Here is a 22,129-nt window from a genome sequence, read left to right on the forward strand (position 1 = left end):
CCAGGAGCTGTTCCATCCATTGGTCTTTGGATGATAACAAATTAAGATTTCATGCAATTTGGGTCAGTAGCTTTTGGGAAAATTTGGTAAAATACATACATACAAACCAAAAAATACACGCATAACATAAACTTAAAATGCAACGAAGGTAATCATGTATTCAACTCCAGAGAAATTAGAAGCATCGACTATCTCCTGAATCTTCTGTGACTGCACACAATCTGGATTTAAGGTGGTTTGACACCCCCCAACGTTCTATCCCATTCTTAAAAAATATATGTAACTCAGTAAATATCAGATATTTAACCCTTTAAAAATCTCAGTTCTGATGTAAACAAGCCACTCGTGTGGATTACTGGTTGTTTACAGAAATGTTTATGAAACAAAAAGATCAGTGATGATACAACGACTTCTTGAATTCTAACATCGATCGCCGTCACGTCGGTGAGAAAATCAAAGTATTTCCAAAGTATTTGAATGGGACCAGAGTTAAAGTGAGCAGAACGAGTGTGTTTAATCCGGGTGGCCTCTGTAGTGTGATGGAGTCCAGAAGGTTCTCAGGTCAATCTGCTGCACACGTTCATCACCATCACTTATCAGACCAACAAACTCGGTGTTTGTTTCTGGTAATCTACACGAAGCTCATCACACAGGATGCTTTGTGGCCTGCAGCGTAATTGTGGGAGCCAAGTTAAGTTTATTCAAGTTTAAGTTAATACAAGCAGAGTGTGTATTTTGTTTGAAAGTTCATGTTTATTGAATAAGTTCATAGGAAATGGTTAAATTATGGAAAGTTGGTAAAAGGTCAGCTGAGATTCATTTGATGTTATTTGTGTTTATTTGGAAAGTTTTGAGATGTAAAACAGTATTTTGGTGTTTTGATAGCAATATGTGTGAATGAGGAAAAGGTTTCGGTCACTTTAGTAAAGGGAAAGAACTGCATGCTGGGAGGTGAATTCAGTCAGCTGTGGATTAATCAAGGACTGAGCCACATGGTTTTCTTACCATAGTATAGTTTATTGATCAGGAGAACTTAACTCTGAACCATCCTGTAAAAAGATTTAACAAGCTGGGGATTAAAGACTTAGTTTTTTCCTTTCTTACATCTGTGTCCTCTGTAAGTTTTTTCCTTTTCAAGTAAACATGCTAGAGTAATCCAAGGGCAATCTAATCCTCAACTCACCACAATAACTAAAAGAGGAACACATTTTAAGAATCTCTGCGTTCCTGGAAGTGTTTCTATGAGGGTCGGTCAGCATGAATTCATTTAAGGTTGATAGGAATGAATGAAATCCTTCAGATCACATGCGCAGAGCCACAACAGCAAGAAGAAATATCGTTCAGATTCATGACAATCCAAAGAGAAGTCCCAGCAGAGCGAGTCCCTCCTCCACCTCACATGGAAAAGGTTCTGGTTTTACAGCCGTAACCACGGATCCACCAAAGCACCAACATGGAGATGAAGTTAAAGTCTATAATTCATCTTCCCATCAAAACCTTCACGCATTAAATTGTTTGTCAGTTCATTTCAATTCCTACAGTTTAGTTGAGGTCTGTTTTCGGAGAATTTCTGCAGAAGCAGTTTCTTTTTATTTATCTTTTTAGTGTTTGTTTATTTGGTCTTGTTTAGAGACTAGAGGAGGGGGTTTCCTACATAATAAAATCAACAACAATAATAACTACGATTTCAGTAGGGTTCTATGCACCGTCAGTGCTCGGAGCCTAGTTATAGTAACACCTATCAGAAGATTATTTGGTGTAATATATTCTGAAAACAGGAGTCTGAATTTGATTGTGAAACTTTGACCTCTGTTTAAAGTTTAATAATATTTGTTTTAATATGTCTTAAGAAACTCAGTGGGTTCTTTTTCTGCTCTTTGCGCAGTTTTCCCCCCCTATGTTTTTAATACTTACTTTTTAAATTGTATTTCAATATTGAGTGTTTGTTTACATTTTTATTCTTTTTTAAATTTATTCTGCATTTAAACTTGCAGATTTTCACAAGCATTTTTTTCTCGGGAGATTTGGCAGGAGGAGGCGGGTCTGCAGACCGGAAGTCATCAATCTGTGCGCGCGTGTGTTTGCGTGTGTGTGTGGGGGGGATTCGGATTACCGGGTTTCCGTGTTAAATGGTTCTTTTAGATGACTATCCACTGTCAGTGGTCACATGTTGATCCATTCTTGGTGCAGTGGAGACTACCCTTTTTTTTTTTTTTATTAATTAATTTATTCCTTTATTCCTTTATTCCTTTATTTATTTATTTATTTATTTATTTGTTTATTTGTTTATTTATTTATTTTTAGTGGAGATTACCTGTCCACTGACCCTTGTTAAATCGTGACCTGGGTTAGAGCCACGCCCCCTCAGTGACGTTGCAGGACGCCATGTTATCTGAGTGCGTGCAACTCTTGCAGAGTGACAGTCGTGAACTGACGCTCAAGCTGCGACATTTTAAAACTTTATAGTAAATGTTGCTAAACAGTGTTTGCCAGGACAGCTCCGGATTTTTGTCGAGTTTTTTAGGCGTGCTAGTAACGTAGCAACACGTCTTACTCGCACGAGGGACTCGCGGCAACAAGGAACGCTGTCGGAAGTCGGTCACCTGATAACACGGAAACTACTGAATCCATAGCACCGGGGCGTGCGAGCCACGGTTACACGGATTCAAACGCGCGCTCTCAGGCCGAGATGTCGGAAAGGAACCCGGGGACGGAGTTGGGTGAGTGCAGCCTGCTGGGTTGTAGTTCTGATGGGTACTGCAGGGTTGTAGTTCTGATGGGTACTGCAGGGTTGTAGTTCTGATGGGTACTGCTGGGTTTTAGTTCTGATGGGTACTGCTGGGTTGTAGTTCTGATGGGTACTGCAGGGTTGTAGTTCTGATGGGTACTGCTGGGTTGTAGTTCTGATGGGTACTGCTGGGTTGTAGTTCTGATGGGTACTGCTGGGTTGTAGTTCTGATGGGTACTGCAGGGTTGTAGTTCTGATGGGTACTGCAGGGTTGTAGTTCTGATGGGTACTGCTGGGTTGTAGTTCTGATGGGTACTGGTCCTGTGGTGCTGCTGGGTTGAACAGAACAGTAGAACTCATGTCGTCCTGTGAATAAGAACTACTCGTCAGTTGAACTTCTCTGCGGGACCGTAAATGATCAACAGAGGAGGTCAGTGACTCGTGGAACTTGGGCATGTTACTGAGTAACTGAGAGTAACTGAGAGTAACTTCAGAGTAACTTTAGTCATATTAAGGACTTCATCCTGACAACCTGCTGACTGTTAATGTGGAGCTCGTGACTGAACATCAGCTGGTCTATGGAGTTTGAACATGAACGTTAAAGTCGATAAACGCGTGTGGGAGTAGATGCATTAACTTTAATGGTAAAGAAATTGAACACGTGCATGGAAAATACATTTGAAGGAGTTCCGTTTGATGAAAAACTCAGTTGGAAGCTGCATATAAATATCCTGAATCAAAATGAGCTAAAAATATTGGCCCTAATGTGTAAAATCAGATCAGTACTGGATTATAATTCACTTTACTGATTATATAACTCCCTCATTCTTTCCATATCTGAGCTATGGTGTGGAAATATGGTCAAATAATAATCGAACATTGATCCTATTTGTTGTGAGACCATTAGACTCATAAAGCTGACTTCATGCTCCAACAAATTCTTCTGTTTGCCATGTGAAAGACTTTCAAAATACCAGATATTGTTTACCTTAACACACGAGCTTTCATGTACAAGGAACATATTTATAGTCTTCCACCTCACACCCAGAAGATATTCAAACATAGTCGATATGGCCTCAGGATACAGTTTGTTTGTTTGTTTGGTTTTTTCTGGTTAAAAATAAGGCAAGAACAAATTTTAAAAAGCAGATGCATTTCTGTCTTAGGAACCACCAGGATTATATAAAAAAATAAAATAAAATCGAATACAGTTCAAACACTTATGCTTTATTTTTCAAAAAATATCAAGCGCAAGAAGAACGAGATTTAAAGTCACTGTGTTCTCGCTTAAAAAGATGTTTAAATTATGTTTGGTTACTCGGGAATGGCCAAGAAAATCTGACTTTTTGCTTTTGTTGTTTCTGTTACTTCTATTTAGAAGCTTAGACGTAGATTATGTATAGACCAGAGTTATGCAAAATAAGCTTAACTTCAGCCGAAACTTTCAGTCACAAACTGAGTAAGGATGTCGTCTTATTGACAAAATAAGCTGACAGAGAAGAGTTTCTTACTCTGGTTTTTTGTTGTTGTTGCATTTTTTTGTTGTTGCATTGTGTGTTTTAGTTGACCGAATAAACTATTACTGTTACATGTGGAAGTAGGTACAGAGACGTGTGGAAGTAGATACAGAGAAGTGTGGAAGTAGATACACAGACGTGTGGAAGTAGGTACACAGACGTGTGGAAGTAGATACAGAGACGTGTGGAAGTAGATACACAGACGTGTGGAAGTAGGTACACAGACGTGTGGAAGTAGATACAGAGAAGTGTGGAAGTAGATACAGAGACGTGTGGAAGTAGGTACACAGACGTGTGGAAGTAGTTACACAGACGTGTGGAAGTAGATACAGAGAAGTGTGGAAGTAGGTACAGAGACGTGTGGAAGTAGGTACACAGACGTGTGGAAGTAGATACACAGACGTGTGGAAGTAGGTACAGAGACGTGTGGAAGTAGGTACACAGACGTGTGGAAGTAGATACAGAGAAGTGTGGAAGTAGGTACAGAGACGTGTGGAAGTAGGTACACAGACGTGTGGAAGTAGATACACAGACGTGTGGAAGTAGATACACAGACGTGTGGAAGTAGGTACAGAGACGTGTGGAAGTAGGTACAGAGACGTGTGGAAGTAGGTACAGAGACGTGTGGAAGTAGGTACAGAGACGTGTGGAAGTAGGTACACAGACGTGTGGAAGTAGATACACAGACGTGTGGAAGTAGATACACAGACGTGTGGAAGTAGGTACAGAGACGTGTGGAAGTAGGTACAGAGACGTGTGGAAGTAGGTACAGAGACGTGTGGAAGTAGGTACAGAGACGTGTGGAAGTAGATACAGAGACGTGTGGAAGTAGGTACACAGACGTGTGGAAGTAGGTACAGAGACGTGTGGAAGTAGATACAGAGACGTGTGGAAGTAGGTACAGAGACGTGTGGAAGTAGGTACAGAGACGTGTGGAAGTAGGTACAGAGACGTGTGGAAGTAGATACAGAGACGTGTGGAAGTAGGTACACAGACGTGTGGAAGTAGGTACAGAGACGTGTGGAAGTAGATACACAGACGTGTGGAAGTAGATACACAGACGTGTGGAAGTAGATACACAGACGTGTGGAAGTAGATACAGAGACGTGTGGAAGTAGATACACAGACGTGTGGAAGTAGATACAGAGACGTGTGGAAGTAGGTACAGAGACGTGTGGAAGTAGGTACAGAGACGTGTGGAAGTAGGTACAGAGACGTGTGGAAGTAGATACACAGACGTGTGGAAGTAGGTACAGAGATGTGTGGAAGTAGATACACAGACGTGTGGAAGTAGGTACAGAGACGTGTGGAAGTAGATACAGAGACGTGTGGAAGTAGGTACAGAGACGTGTGGAAGTAGGTACAGAGACGTGTGGAAGTAGATACAGAGACGTGTGGAAGTAGATACAGCCAATGTAAGGTGCATCCATACATTGTGTGTGTGTGTGTGTGTGTGTGTGTGTGTACTGTGTGTGTACTGTGTGTGTACTGTGTGTGTACTGTGACATGTTTTTATAAGCTACTGATGTGTGTATCCTTGTTTTTAAATCCTTTAATGTGTTAAATTCCTCCTCTTTGTGACGTCAGACTTGGAGTTGATCTCCAGAGTGAGGGTGAACACACAGGCCGTCCATAAGAGAGCTCAGCACATCCAGGCTCAGAAGATCCCCAGGAAACAGTTTCAGGTGACTCACGCCGTCCGGATCCCGGAGTTTCATCAGATTGTTTGCTCTATTAAAGTCTTATTATGTATGCTGATCATGTTTCCAGAGCTTTTAGAGATTTATCGAGAATAAGAATTATGATTTTACATCTACAATCTTTGCCTAAGTCTTCTCACTGTTTGACATGTTTTCTAAACACAGATATAATCGCTGTTCAGAATTATTATTATTTTTTTCCATGGACCATTAAGAGTGTCTTCACATTGACCTGTTGCACAGATTACTGCAGTACTGGGAGCAGTTTGGCTCCACCAGTACCAGAGGGTGCAGATTCAGAATCTGCCCACAATGTGTCACCCGCCATTGGCATCTCACTGACGTTCTCAGTATCTTGTATGAGTGGTTGTCGGTAGTTGGAGGGTCTTCATGTGCTTGTCCTGCAGACCGCATGGCTGCTGAAGGCCGTCACCTGCATCGACCTGACAACTTTATCTGGAGACGACACGCCGTCCAATGTTCACCGGCTCTGTATGAAAGCTGTCCAGCCCGTCAGGCATGACCTGCTCAAGAAGATTCACATGCACAACAAAGGTCTGTGGCTCTCTGTATAGAACATTGTGACACTGGGGGAACTTCAAGGACGCCAACAAATTGCTTGTTCGGCTTCCTGTACTGGGACCTGCATTAAGCAGACAAACGGTACATCGGAGTAGTCCCTCCTTTCTACTTTTCCCTTCACCCCACGGATGACGTCACTGGGTGAAGGAAAGGTGTTTGGAGGCTTCCTAAAGGAATTAGGGAAACGCGATCACGTTGCTGTGACCGTCGGACCGCACCTCCACTTGGTGACGTAATAATAATGCTACGGCGGCGAAGGTTAGTGACGTCAGCCGTGGTGAGAAAAATTGAAAATTTACGAAAATGGATTACAAAAAACGCATTTCTACCCCTTTTCCCCTGTGGCTCTAACCACTGATATAAACTCAAATATCCTGAGGTTTGAATTGAAATGAAAGGAGAAGAAGCTCCAGGTGAATAAAGAACCAATCAAACTGGGCGACAGTAGCCAGGTCACACTTCACAACATCAGTGAACGTCCCAGGAGGAACAGACATATCACATATCTCTGCACCTTCCACCTCTGATGACTTGGTGAGCTTAACATGAAGATGCTGGGGCAATTTTCAATTTGGTGTGTGTTTGTGTGTGTTTGTGTGTTTTCAGGAGTTACTACAGCAGCAGTGTGTGTGTACCCATCCCGGGTAGCTGATGCTGTTAGATCTCTGAAAGCGGCTAACTGCAGCCTCCCTGTGGCCTCAGGTCGGTCGGCTGGAAAGTTCCTGCTGTTTCTGTCTCACTTGGTTTCTCTCATTGGCTTTTCCACCGCAGACAACCAGGAGCTAGTTCTTGGTCAGGACCAGGTTTAGCACCAGTTCTTTGTCTTTCCACCACCAAAGCCCCGGCCTATCAGGGTCTAAACTGGTGCTAAGCTGGCTCCACGTCGCTTCTGGGCTAAAGCGGGATCTGACACATCATCAGCTGGGGGCGGAGTTATCTCTGGAGTTATCTCTGGAGTTATCTCTGGAGTTATCTCTGGAGTTATCTCTGGAGTTATCTCTGGAGTTATCTCTGGAGGTATCTCTGGAGGTATCTCTGGAGTTATCTCTGGAGTTATCTCCGGAGTTATCTCCGGAGTTATCTCTGGAGTTATCACTACCTACGAGGCAGAAGAGACACTGAACCGGTTTTCTGAAAACTACGGCGAAAACATGGAGCCCCGGAGTGGTTATAGAGAAAAGAATAAAGATAACGCATGGGAACGATATAATAAGTCGTTCCCTCAAGTTAATAATCCGAGGGAACGAGCCGCGGCTCTCGAGATGCTGCAGAGCTCCTGCTCTGCGCTGGTAGCTGCGTCAGATACATCATTTAGAAGCGGTTTTCCATTGTTGTTATTTTTTCTTGCTTTTCATGGTGACATCATTGTTACTAAATTCACTTTCACGTCTTTGTGTCGCGTTACGACCGCAGGCTGAGGTCTGCATGCGCTCCGCTGAGGCCCCACTATTCATTTCTAGCCACAGAACTTCTTCATAATGAAGCCAGACGTTTGGTTCATCAGCGACTACAAACCAAACTACATACTACTGTAATTGAAAGCTGGGATTTTATAGGTATAAAATGAGCCTTTTAATGGCTTCATGTGAAAGAGAACTTTAATCAGAGTGGTTACCTAGGTTACCATGGAAACGGCTGTAGAGCAGCGTTCTATCATTCTCCACCTCCATTCCTCAGTGTTGAAGCTTTTGATTCAGACACGTCCAGAAATAAAGTGAAAGGAGCAGAAAGTCACTATGGAATGTTGGAATGTTGAAAAATAAGACCCAAACTCATTCACGCGTTATTTTTTTAGTTTCCTCTATGTCCACTCCGGGGCTCTGGACTAAAGCAAGACGGACGTGAAAAAACACAAATAGAGCGACGAGGAGACGTAAAGTTTTCTGGCTCTTTGGTGCATCCGAGGTTCAGGTCAGACTAGATGGAGCGACCTGGACCAAACTGATCAATACAGTCCGTCTCCTGGTTCCTGTACGAGCTCTACATTGGTGAAATCAGTGTCATATCACGTTTTGGAGTGACGCAGTGACGTGGCTCTCACTTAGCTCCGCTGACAATGGGGGAAAAACAAGCGGTTCTTTGGCGGTTCTCTTTTAAGAACTGGCCCTGAACTAGAACCTGGTTCTCTTTGGTGGAAAAGCCCTCCCTGTGGTGTCCTCACTCTGTGATCTCTTTACAGTTGCCACTGGGTTCCCAGCAGGTCAAACACCACTGGAGACACGCCTGCAGGTCAGAAGCAATTTGAAGAAGAGAATTTCCTGATGTCAATGTTTAACAGAAGCTGTTCTGCAGAGTCTGGTTGATGTTCATCCGAAAAAAAAGAAATATAAACGGCAGCGTCGGGATGTAACATTGGTTCTATTGTTGCTGACACACCAAGTCAGCTTTGAGACGAGAAGGAAATAATGTCTGTGTGACATCTTGACGTTTTTAAGACCCTCACAGACCTCATGTAACTGTTCATTAACATTACCTGACTTCCTTCCTCTCCCCAACTTAAAAACCAGACGGTAACAGGTTAAACAAAGGGGTGGGGGGGGGGGTAAACGGGCAGCCAATCAAGATCTGATGCTGGTCACACATGCTGCATGGTCCCACCGATCAGCTGGTTCTCATGTTTGTGTACGCCCACACCACACATCTTAATACATCCGACAAGGGGAGCCTGCTCAGGGCTTGCCGCTGTGGTGATGTTTGTACTGCACATGTATCCGCTTGTGTGTCTGTGGAGCCGAAATGTCCTCAAGTCTGTAATGTGGTTTCCTTTTTTATTTTCGTTTATTTACGTGCTAAGATTAAGTTGACTGAAGATATTTCTGCTGTGCACAACAATAGGAAATAAATCTGCTCTATAAAGTCTTTTCAGACTGAGGTTACATAGGTTCTGTTTTTAACACGTAAAATCAAAAGCTTTATAAACCCTTCGAGTTCCGTCCAGCTGCTGATGCTTCAGATGAGGTTGTGGTGTGACGGTTGGCTGCTACGGGGTAAAACTATTGAGCTGGGATGTTGAGCCTCCGTCCAGCTATCGCAGCATCATGTGCTGTACTTCTAGCTCCTGTTTCAGATTTGGTTCAGTTCAACAAGTCTGCAGTCGTAATAATGTCGCCGTTTCTTCTGTTGGATTTTCATCTTGTGATTTCAGGAAGTGCGCCTGGCCGTGAGAGACGGAGCGACTGAGATCGACATCGTGATCAGCAGGAACTTGGCCCTCACAGCACAGTGGGAAGGTGGGGTCGTTCAGCAGAAGACTTTCTTCAGGGTCACTGGGACCTAAAACACTAAAACTTAACATTTACCTCTGTAACAGCTGCAGGACCAAACAGGCTCATTCACTGTGCAACGGTTTAGATTAGGACCATTGAAAACAAGACTTAAATAACATAATTGTTCATTTGAATCTGAAGGTTGTGGTGAACACAACCTTCAGATTGAGATATGAGATATGTAACGGCTATCAAATGTTCAATGTATTTGTTTCATCAGCTGATAATTTGTCTCTATTGTTTTTTGTACATGTACAATTGTATTATGTTTTTACTTTTGCTCTCCAAACTCTCTAAAGTTGGCATCGTATTTCCATCAGTTTTTATTGTCCCCGTTGTCATCGAATTACAGACTTGGGGATGATATCATGTGGGCTCTATCAGCTGTGGACGAGAGGTGCACCGGGTGTTATGGCTAAAGTCAGCTCTCCTGTTGCTTCCTACAGCCATGTATGACGAGATCCGTCAGTTTCGAGAAGCCTGCGGAGACGCTCACATGAAGACCATCCTGGCGGTTGGAGAGCTTGGCACATTCACCAACGTCTACAAGGCCAGCATGGTGGCGATGATGGCTGGTCAGTGGAGCGACGCAACTCATTTATCACGCCTGTGATCCTCAGTTACCGCTGTTGTGGTCAAAGTGTAATTATTTATAAAGGAACACCTTCCAAAAAATTGAATATATAATATCCTTGTTACAAGTCAGCTACATGACCATTTATGCACAAAAGATATATTTGATTCTGCTCAGTCCAGTTTTCGAGCTCATCACAGCATAAACAGCTCTAATGAAAGTTGATGATCATGGCCTCTGACGGAGGACTGCTCTGTTCTCGTCCTGTTAGATTTCATATGATTTCATATGATCATAACATCCTACCACTGGGAACTGGAACATTTCATTGGAATTAAAGGTGCAGCACTGAACTAGATTAAATCATATTTATCAGAGGGGGGTCCTACTTTTTGAGGCGTATGCAGACACATTTTCTACGTCCTTTCAGATGACTCTTCTGCATAAGGCCTGGCGAAAGTAAAGCCAGAGTGAATAGGTTGGTCAGTGGAAATCCAAACCATTACTGGCCATCGAATGTCTTGTGGCACCACTAGTTTAATTTCTCCGACGACACGAATAATTTTCCCCTCATCTCCTTTGGCGCCTCCTCCCGTGCGGGGCAGCTATGTGCTGCATATAGTGAATACCCACTTTCTGTCCCACTGACTCTGACTACATGACATTTTGTGTCCAGAAAGTTTTGCATTCAGACAGAAACATGTTGGAAATGATTGCCGTACACATGCCAACACCGAAAATGCTGTAGTTTGTCCATAACACCAGTACTGGGTGATGTGTTTTTCCTAATACAACCACACGTGCACAGAGAACAGCAGATTCCTAATTAGGACCTGGTCTTACAATCCCTTAAGTTTCAGGACACTTCTTGCCAGAGAATGAGTTTCAGTCATCAGACTGACCATCCTACCAAGATGTGCTTGAGTGAGGCTGGCATTGAACACAGCCAGTAGGCCGGACCTTTGCCCGACCAGAGACTTCAGGTGGTAGGAGTGGTGCAGGACGTCCCGACATCTCAGTCCAGGTGATCTTTCTCTTCTCAGGGCCATCCCATCTCATCCAGCAGCTCTACGTCCGTTTGGCCTGACACAGGCTTGCCTCAGGAATTGGCCACATGAGTCGGGGCAGCAAGCCGAATTGGAAGCGCCAGACCTTCAGCTTTTCTAGGAAGGGATGTGGTGTCAGTCTGCTTGAGGCCATCGATTGTATTCTTCTTCTTTCTTTCTGCGTGTCCTTAAGCTCAGCATTACAGTGGTAATGGTAGTCATGTCATATATAAATGCTCTTATTGGAAGTAGTCCCAGTCTACTGTCCAATTGTTGACCTTCAACCTGGACACGCGGAGGATGAGTTCCATTGCCATGGTGAAGGCCAGCGTATGGTGGTGCAACCCTCCATAATAGCTTTCTCCAGAAGCTGGCACCCTGTACTACAGTCCTGCATCACGCAGAATTGGAGGTCTTGAAAATATGCCTTGACCAGACATGTGATGCTCTCATGGACCTTGAAAACATTTCCATGCTTCCCACAGCACCTCAGGGGGGACTGACCCAAAGGCATTTGCAAGCTCAAGGAATGCAACACGGATTTTTCTTCTTCCTCTTGGCAGTCTGGTGAATCTGATGCCAGATGACATTGGCGTGTTCACACAGCCTGAGAAGTCTCTCATTCCCACCATGTATGGATGAAACTGTTGCTCTGCATCAACTCCAAGAGGCTTTGGTTAACCTGGCCAAACTGCCCTACTGCCCTGTGGGGATTAATACCCCTCCAGCACTTCGCCATATCTTAGGCACAGTTCCCTTCTACCACACCACTCTCATCAGTCTCCAGAGGTAGCTTAGGATGTCTGGGGTGTTCTTATACAGCTTGGCTGGGATGCCATTTGGTCACGGGGCTGATGCTGATCCTGCCTGTTTAACTGTATTAACCAATTTGCTGGATGAGGGAGGTTTTGTTTCCATCTGGTGCTGAGGTGTTGTTAGAGGGGTGGCATGTCAACCGGAACTGCAGCTGCTTTCTACCTCTGTCTGAATAGATATTTTTCTCCAGGGGCTTCATATATAAAACATTGGATTCCTACTAAAAATGTATATGCTCCCAAAAATCTGACAACGATGTGCGCCAAAAAATATTGGGATCTGTAAACCACAGTCCACCTGGAAGGTTGAGTATTTCATATCCTGCCCTCAGCACACCCACGTCAGCCTGCCGATCACTGAACGTTGTCACCGTTGTAGATAGTGTGAGAGATCTGTGACGATGAAGTGGCCTGAAGGACAGTGGCATGGCACCGTCATGCAGGGCAGTGGACACCGAGTCCACCCCGCTGGACACCGAAACAACCCCCATGGTTGTGACGGCCAGCGTGTGTCAGAGTGTCGGAGAGGGAAGGAGACATTTTGGTGAGAGACACAGCAGACCGATAAAGTTCAGTTTTTATCTGCTTATTGAATGTATGAATTAGATATTTGAACAGGAAGTTGTAGAAAGGCTCAGTGGACTTTGTGTTTTATCCTCAGTCACTAGAGGTGGAGGCAGAGGGTGGAGGAGGAGGTCGTCTGTCTCCAGCACCAGAGCGTCCAGAGCGCATGGCGGTGCCAGAGCATCCACACTGCAGCTTTACGCACGGCGGCTCTCACTGCGCTAGTTATGCTCTTACTCTGAAATTACACTGATTGTTACACACCTTGTCACAGTTGATAATCAATCAGTTCTGTCCACTCTGGATCGTTTGAAGATGAAGGTTTGACATGTGAACGTTGTGCTGCCGATTCAGTAGTAATGTTCCTCTAAAGAAACATCTAGAACGCTGCAGCTCGGCTGTTTGGGATCACGTGGATCTGTAAGTCTGATATTTGAAGAGATTAAACGTATGAGATGAATCTGGCGTGTGTGAACAAGTTTTTAATGAACCTGCGAGGGTCCCAGTAAAACCCAGTCCTTGCTCGTTCCTTCCTCTTGTGTTAGTTTCTCAGCCACTCTGCTCCTCACAGCTTTTGTTGTTTTAGATCAAACTGCAGGACGTCGATCCCTCTCTCCTCTCGTCCTCCTCGTTCTTCCACTTGTTTCTTCATTGGCCTCCTCTCCTTCACAAGCGTTTCCCTTTCCCGCTGCCTTCTCGACTTGGTCCTGGACCAGGGATTTATCTGGCTTGGTTCTTGGCTATGATTCCAGCTTTGTCTGTCCCATAGCTGGAGATGATATCTGCCATCCTGTCCAGTTTTCTTTCTGCACATCCTTCCTTGGCCTCCAGGAGACAGACGAGGTCTGTGTTGATGGTTTGCCACTCTCTCTCTGCTTGCTGGACTTGGACCATGCGACCTTTATATTGGGTTTTGGCTGTTTGGCTGTCGATAATGATGAATAATTATCAAAGATAGGTATTAATTATGTTATTGAACATTTAATCAGATCTGTATCAGATCCCTCAGGAGCACCACCTGTTCAACAGGAAATGGTCGCCAATTCACTTCCATCAGTCTAATAAGCTTTACTGAACAGTTAATTAGGAATTTAAAATTAATAGTTAAATTAATGACCTTGTGGTGAGCCAGTGGAGGAGCACACTGTGTCAGATAAAAACCCATTAACTCCGACTCTCTGTGTCCTGTTTGTTAAAGAAAATCTAGCCCACAAGATTGTTGCTCAGATTAAATTGTTCTAAAAGTCTCTGCGTTAAAATGTTTGGTTGAATTGTATTAAAGACTGAAGAGAAATCAAGGAATAAAAACCCACTGCCTTCCAGGTTAAGCAGAGTGAGTGTGGCCTGTATCAATATCTCTCTCTAGTGTTCAAAATATCACATTTTTCAAAGATTTTCATAATGATTGAAGTCAACGCCACCGGAGTGGAACTGCCGAGTTTAACTTGACCCAGCTGACAGCAGGTGAGAGACCTGGTGGGACGGGTTGCTAGTCCATCTTTGGTGTGATTGAGACAATCCACTCATGATAAAGTGCTTCACTGCCAGATGAAGTTGTGTGGAATCTAGAAAATGGAGCCGTCAGGGTTTGGTTGAACGACTTGGCTCATTTCTTGAGTTATTTTTTTATTTCCCCCCGTGCCTTTATAGTGACGAGCCTCTTGTCACACTCGGAGGTTCCTCGTCTTCTGATATTTTCATTTCATCGACTGTGTGGCTCCACCTTCTGTTCCTACTGTCAGATGTGCTCTTCATGCAGCTACACCCTCACCACCATCCTTAACAGCAGTGGAACCTGATGGGGTGGTTTCAACAAAGTACAAGGCTGCTGCAGTACCTGTCATTGTCCACATCATGGCGCCATTGTTCATCTTTTCTTTGGGCATGATGAGTTTAGCTCTTCCCTCACACACACACACACACACACACCCCCACCCACCCCTTGTGTTTAACTAGCTATCACATAATGAACCGATTATGGAGCCAAATTGTCAGGGGCCCCGATAGAGATCATTATTAAAATGCATTGGTTTTGTCGTCACATTCGCCCCTTAATCTCCCCTTGTTCCCATGAATTGCATATGAGATTCCTGAAATTAAATGATAATTTCACTTATTAATCTCTGATGCGGGCTATTTTACTCTGCCGTTCCCCACCAGTATCCCCCTGCCCGTGCAAATGAAAAGAGCTTCATTACCACCACCCGCCTTTAATAACCCTTATCCATTATCTGGTAATTAAGACTCCCCAAAACGAATCTTAAGGATTATGCCAGTTTGAAAAAGAGGGAGAGAGAGAGAGAGTGGAAAAATACATGGAACATGTCTTTAATGAACTGGAAAATGTTCATCTTGTTCTGTTCAGTAATGAGCAGTCATTATACACCCGGGACACAGAAGGGTGGCTTCTCTCTGCCTCCGCAGCTTGTGGTAATCTATTAAAGAGCGTCGTTTCATTTTCTATTTTTATCAGGGAAAGCTGATAAAACGTAATTGGTTATGAAGGAGGGGAAAGAGCAATGAAGGATCATATTGATGACCATGCAGCTGCCCTCTGTTGGCCATCATCTTCGTCTTCGTCACGAGCAACATCTGTTCCCGTCTCGTCTCGATCAGTCTGCATCATGACCACACCTCACTCCCCCCCCCCCCCCCCCCCCCCCCCCCCCCCCAACAGGTTCAGACTTCATCAAGACGTCCACTGGGAAGGAGTCGGTCAACGCCACGTATCCTGTCGCCGTCGTGATGGCCAGGGCCATACGGGACTACTTCCTGCGCACGGGCCACAAGGTACACGGCGCTCCTACGCCTAAAAAAATCACCAAGTCTGAGAGGAATTCCTCCACATTGATACAAATAGGCCAGAGGCTGATTAGAAAACACTTATCATGGTTTCACGTTTAAGTTAAAAACGACAGTATTTAATCAATCACTGCAGTTGGGAAAACAGCCGTTTGAAACTTTTGTACTGAATGAATAAAAATGGATCCGTCCACGACGTGATTAGAAGAAAGTTAGTTCCTCTGAACTTTATATTTTCTTATATTTACCTTGAAATGACATGAATTGGCCCGTTGGTCTTTGCCAGTCAAAATAATTTGAAAACGATTGATTAAAATGTGTTTTGTTAAAATTCGTACGCAAGTATTTAAGAAAGTATCCTGAGTAAACTTTAAAACCATAGTACAAATGACTCCATTTCTTTTTTTTCTTTTTTTTTTTTTAACTTAATTTTTATTGAAATTTTTTCAGTTTTCACAGTTACAGTGTCAGGGCAAAACAAATATACAAAATCTATCCATCTTTTCATCAACCAAAGTCTCTATTGTCCAGTGGTGGCGGTGTCCTCTTCTGTCCTCCTGAAGTCAGTCCATTACAGATGACTCAATTTCAAAATAAAATTGTTTATTTCACCCTAAATTACATAAATAAATGGAAATGAAATGTTTTGTTGGAAACCAGCTCCTGTTTCAGATCCTTCAGTGTGTGTGTGTGTGTGTGTGTGTGTGTGTGTGTGTGTGTGTGTGTGTGTGTGTGTGTGTGTGTGTGTGTGTGTGTGTGTGTGTGTGTGTGTGTGTGTGTGTGTGTGTGTGTGTGTGTGTGTGTGTGTGTGTGTGTGTGTGTGTGTGTGTGTGTGTGTGTGTGTGTGTGTGTGTGTGTGTGTTTTTCAGGTGGGCTTTAAGCCCGCAGGGGGCATCCGGACGGCTCAGGAGTCTCTGCTGTGGCTCATTCTAATAAAAGAGGAGCTGGGCCGCGACTGGGTCTGCCCTCATCTGTTCCGCTTCGGCGCCAGCAGCCTGTTGGCCGACATCGAGAGGCAGGTGAGGACATCCGCACGCTGGCGGGTGTGGAAAACGTAGCTCACGGTTACATGTTGGGACTTTTCAAACGATCCCGGCTGGACGGGCGAAGCAGAAATAGTTCAGCTCGGATGGAGTAAAGGAAGCTCAACGTCAAAATGAAGGAAATGGCCCACACAGTTTTCAGATGATTTTCTGTATTTCAAAATGACGTAAAGTTAAACAAATTTAATTTCACTAAAGAAGTTATCAGCTGGAACACACACGTTTCCTTATTAAAACATGTTTTGATGTTGGACCTCAGTTGAAACTTTTAACTGAAAATCTGGAGTTTGTAAACAGCCGAGTTTTTTATTTTTTTTCGTTTGGGCTCTTTGTTTTGGGGTGCGCCCCCTTGTGGCCGATATTTTGATTGCTCTCCTGCATTGTCAACACAAGAGGCCAATATCATAAACCCACCTCTGTTAAATAAATGTAGTGGTTCTCCGTAGCCCAACGGTTCGCCTGGTTTTAAGGTCACGACCCCGGTCCCATGTCGAGGTGAACTCACTGTCGGTTCTCAAAGGGAAGGTTTTCTTCAGGTCTGTGGCGTACCTGTGGCCCTGATCCAGTTTAATGGCCCCTCGGGAATCCTCACCGAGTGCATCGTTGACTTTCTGAGCACTTTTGAGACGTTTGTGTTTTTTCCCCCCCCATTTCCTGCACAGATCTACCACCAGGTGACGGGACAGTACGCTGCCTATCAGGAGCTTCCGTTGGCCTGAGTGCACACACAGGAAACACAGCAGCAGCTTCTTTACCCTCCAGGTTTTAAGAATAAACTCAGCTTGTCTCGTCTCCGCGTCCTTTTTCTTCACGATTGGAAATGACGCGTCGTTCACTCTTGCTCTTAAAATGCCCGAAAGAAGTTGAGAGTTTCCCACACGTGCCGGGAAAACTCCTGATTTCACCAGACCGCGCTCGTCAAGCGTCCGCGCTGTCCCAGCACGGCGTGCTGAACGTGTGATCCAGACTCTTTGCTGTTGATTTCATTAGTGGGAAGCTCGGCCAGCGGAGGAGCGCCGAGGATTAATCAGGGTTAAGTGAGTTTAAAAGATCCGATTGAACAGCTCACAAATTTCAGGCTTCATTTGAAGGCAGAAAAACTTTCCTTTTCTTCTTTAATTAAAATATCACGAGCCCTGACCTTGACTGAAGCGGAGAATAAATGAGGCGGTTAATTGTGGAGAGAAGCAGCTTGTTGGGGAAAACATGAAAGGTTGTCTTCAGGACAGCAGAGCTGGAAATGAGGCCGGATTGATCTGGATCTGAACCCGGGTTGAGAATACACTTCTGTACGTGCCACTTTAACACCGCTCAGGGTGCAACGTTCGATTTTAGTCTTCAGCCTCAGGTGAGGAGTATTTAACTTTATTTAATTTATAAAGAGTTAATAAGGTCAAACTAGCTGGAAACTGCTTTTATTTAAGAGAGAGGAAAAACAATAAACTTATCAAAGCGCCCAAAAATTTAGATTTTCACTTTGATTAAATATTCTGATGTAATGAAGTGATGATAAAAACTTTAGATTTTATTGAATCATATCTGATGACATGAGCTTGATGGGATGGAAATATAAGCGGTTTGACGGTATTCAAAAACGTTTCACACAAGTCGTATTTAATTTGGTTTCTGAATGAATTGAATTAAAATGAGCAAACTGCACCTGAGGAAAAGCTCATTGAACGGTTTTGTTTCATGTAAAGAAAAAAAACAAACATCTGCAGATTCTTCTTCACCTGAATCAGGACCGTGTTTACCTGCTGCTGCGTTATTTTACAACATGTGATGTAAAAAGATGTTTTTAGAAGGAATTGTGTGATTTGACCTCATTACAGACCAGATACACACACACACACACACACACACACACACACACACACACACACACACACACTCCTGAATGCAATAAGCCTCGTTATTGGGCTTTTTTTACAAGCTTGATTATCGCCTCAACATAAGATTGAGGCGTTCTGGAGCTGGGAGAGCTAAAACCTGCAGGACAGTGGCGCTCGAGGCCCGGATGGGAAGACCCCTGCACTATAACGAGACGGTGACGATCTGAACATGGTTCTTTACGGCTCAAACATGATGAGAGGTGTGTGAGTTTTTGTTGACGAGACGAGACGGAAATGTTAGTGGTGGTCTGTCACACGTAAATAACAAGCAACAATATTGTAGAAAAAAATATGGTGACGTATTAGTACAGCTGGTATTGAGCGGGAAGTTATTTTACATTTGAACACTGAAATCCTCATTTCGACTGACAACAGGACAATTGAAGGAGCTGATCTACTTCCTGAAGTGCAGGGCTGTAGTACACGAGTCGACTCCTTGGTATTTCAGTCCAACTCTGTTTTTATTCCCAGAAATTTACGCCCCTTCAAAAGGAACTTGAAATAAAGTTTATCACATGTGCGGAGCAGATGTGATAGATCATCTAGAACCCAAATTAACATTTTGTAGTTCATTTTCACAAACTTGTAGTTCTTTCCCCACCATAGCAGACGTCACAAACTTGAGCCGCCGTCACATTATGACGTCACTCAGTGAAAGTGCTGTATGACTGCCTCACCACCGTGATCACCTTTACTAACTCCTTTAGGAAGCCTCCTAACACCTTTACTAACTCCTTTAGGAAGCCTCCTAACACCTTTACTAACTCCTTTAGGAAGCCTCCTAACACCTTTCACTAACCCCTTTAGGAAGCCTCCTAACACCTTTACTAACTCCTTTAGGAAGCCTCCTAACACCTTTCACTAACTCCTTTAGGAAGCCTCCTAACACCTTTCACTAACTCCTTTAGGAAGCCTCCTAACACCTTTCACTAACTCCTTTAGGAAGCCTCCTAACACCTTTCACTAACTCCTTTAGGAAGCCTCCTAACACCTTTCCTTAACTCCTTTAGGAAGCCTCCTAACACCTTTCCTTAACCCCGTGACCTCATCCAGGGGTTCATGTAAAGTCCATAGAGAAGGAGATAGGAGGGACTTTTCAGACGTTCCCTGTGTGTTTGTACAGGAAAGGAGAATGGGAGTGAGACTTTAACATTTGCTTCCTGAGTTTGTCTCTGTGGAAAGCCAAGTTATAAAAAGAATTGATATGAATGCAACTTGCTTTGTAAAACATCTGGAGTCGTCAGATGGGTCAATTACATGTGTGATGTTTTTTAAATGTGAGTCTAAATTCGAAGATTGTGATTCTCTTGTGACATTAAAATAAAACGTGTTTCACATTTTCGTCGCTCAAAATGTGCGTCACAACTTCCGACTTGCAATAACGGCGAAGTTTGTCAAGGTTTTCAACCCCAGGAAGGCCAAACCATGGATAAATCCAAGAAAAGAAAAGTTTGTGAAGTAAAACCGAGCATTTCAAGCTCGGTGGGCAGATTCTTTAGCGTCCACTGCTGACGAGACTGGCTTACCGGTGTGTTTAATATGTGGTGAGAAATCGTCAAACAACAAAAAGTTAAATGTCGCAAGACATTTTAATAAGAATAAACTTTCAGCCTTTGCTGAAAAATATCCGGAAGGAGAGGAGAGAGAAAAAGTTGCGGAAGTTTGATCTGAGCAAAAAGCATTTCAAGAAGTGGGAGTGGTCTCATGTGCTGCTCAGGAGACGGTCAGGCACCGGGAGCCTTTCACAGAGGGAGGATATGGAAAAGAATCCTTCATTAAGATTTCAGAACATCTATTCACGGACTTTAAAAATCAAGAGTGAAATTGTACAGCAAATCAAAGACATGCCTCTCTCTGCTAAGACGGTCAGAGACAGAGACAGAAACATGGCAGAAAACATCAGCAGACAGCAAATTAAAGACATCATTTCAGCTGTGGCGTCTTCAATCACCTGTGATGAGTCCGAAGACAAAGGTGATATCGAACAAATAACGCTGTTCTGCCGTTTAAGAGTCAGAGACATAAGCCTCGTGTCCACAGTGCCCCTTGGTGCCGGTGCCGGTCGGGTGGGGTCGGCTATCTGTAACCAGACCCATATCAGTGCCGCGTTTCCATTACACGGGGTTCGGTTTGAAATGTAGGCGGGGTTATGAACGGTTGTGTAATCATGCAGGATGTGACGCCACAACGGGAGGACATTTTCAAAAAAGTTTCCTGATTGCTGCAGAAGAAGTGATTGGAAATGGCTGCTTGCTGGGAGAACAGCGGTCGTCACGGACCAATGACCAGACGGCAGTGTTGAAGCTCCTCCCCCTCATATCCGGCACATTGTGCCTGGTACCCCAAGTGGAGGGGTAGCGAGAAATGGTTACCAATGGTACCGGTTCTGGGTCAGTGGAAACGCACAACAACCGGTTCCGACCTGACCCGGCACCAAGGGGCTCTGTGGAAACGAGGCTATAAAGCCCCACCTGCCTGGTGTCAGTGGCTCCTGATGGGGCAGCGAGCATGACAGGTGCACAGGAGGGCCTTGTGGCTTCACTGCAGAAGTTGCTGGATAGAAAGCTGCTGACATTCCACCGCATCCTGCACCAAGAGGCACTGTGAGCTCAAATATTTCCTCCGGAATGTACAGAAGTTAATGAGTGTCGTCATTCAGATTGTCATTAAAATGTTGGTCAAAGGTTTAAATCGCCGTTTGTTCCTGGACGAAGTGGAAAACCCGTCTTCTGATCTCCTCCTGCATGACAGAGTCCGGTGGCTGTCCAGACGGGGACGGACGCTTTGACGCATGTCTGCAAGAGGTGAAAACTTTCCTCGACAGCAAAGGGCTCACCTTTCCAGAGCTGGAACAGCCAGAGTGGCTGGAAAAAGCGACACTCTATGGTAGATATTATGGTGCACCTGAACACGCTGAGCACAACTCTTCAGGGAAAAGGAGGAACAGCTCTGCACATGCTGGATTTTGGGTTTTGGCATTTGGAGTTGACAGTGTTTGCCAGAGACTTAGGGAGAGGTACACTGGCTCACGACCCCTGGTTCAGAGTGTCCACACAAGCTCACAGTATGATCAATTTGGAGTATTTGCAGTCTGCAATCACCGCAATGCAAACTTTGTTTGGGAAACTATTCTTTGAGTTCAGAGAGGAAGAAAAGCACATTATCCTTTCCTGTCACTCCTCTGACCGTCGATGCGTCCCTACTGAATATGACCACATCTGCAGGTGTAAGTCAGCCCGATCTTGAGATGGAACTGGCTGACATAGCCGACACAAAGATGTGTGGCTGTCCGAGTTCAATCGCCTGACAGCTGAACTTGAAGATGTTACCGGTCAGAAAGCCATTTGTTGCTCAGAATCACAAATGGAGTGATATTGAAAACCTTCCCAAACGGGAAAAAAACTTATGTTTAAAAACGTTGGTTTTTTTTTATACTTATAAAAGTGATTCTGAAATCGGAGTCTGGAATCAATTAGGCTGCTTGTTCAGCGTGCAACGTTATCCAGACAATGACTAGTTGTATTTTGTGGAGCTCAAATCTCATACGTCCTCCAAACGCATCACAGCAGTAACTGCGTTATTCACCTCTGATAGAAGCTG

At 44.2% G+C, this 22,129-nt stretch overlaps 1 protein-coding gene across 2 annotated transcripts; it reads left to right on the top strand.

The window, feature by feature from the left end:
- Window positions 1–2,366: 2,366 nt before the first annotated feature.
- On the top strand, window positions 2,367–17,429 carry dera (deoxyribose-phosphate aldolase (putative)). Of its 2 annotated transcripts, none has more exons than XM_080491544.1 (10): window positions 2,367–2,720; window positions 5,833–5,930; window positions 6,353–6,500; window positions 7,134–7,229; window positions 8,707–8,756; window positions 9,673–9,757; window positions 10,240–10,368; window positions 15,470–15,582; window positions 16,464–16,613; window positions 17,300–17,429. In XM_080491544.1, exons 1-10 carry the CDS (start codon window positions 2,690–2,692, stop codon window positions 17,354–17,356), a joined length of 957 nt encoding a protein of 318 aa, XP_080347670.1. In that variant the 5' UTR covers window positions 2,367–2,689; the 3' UTR covers window positions 17,357–17,429. The 2 variants fall into 2 exon arrangements, with proteins under 2 accessions (XP_080347670.1, XP_080347671.1); XM_080491545.1 differs by having other exon boundaries at window positions 2,682–3,158.
- The last annotated feature ends 4,700 nt before the right edge of the window (window positions 17,430–22,129 follow it).

This window comes from Lipophrys pholis (genome assembly GCF_963383615.2).
Source record: "Lipophrys pholis genome assembly, chromosome: 22".
Classification (NCBI taxonomy): domain Eukaryota; kingdom Metazoa; phylum Chordata; class Actinopteri; order Blenniiformes; family Blenniidae; genus Lipophrys; species Lipophrys pholis.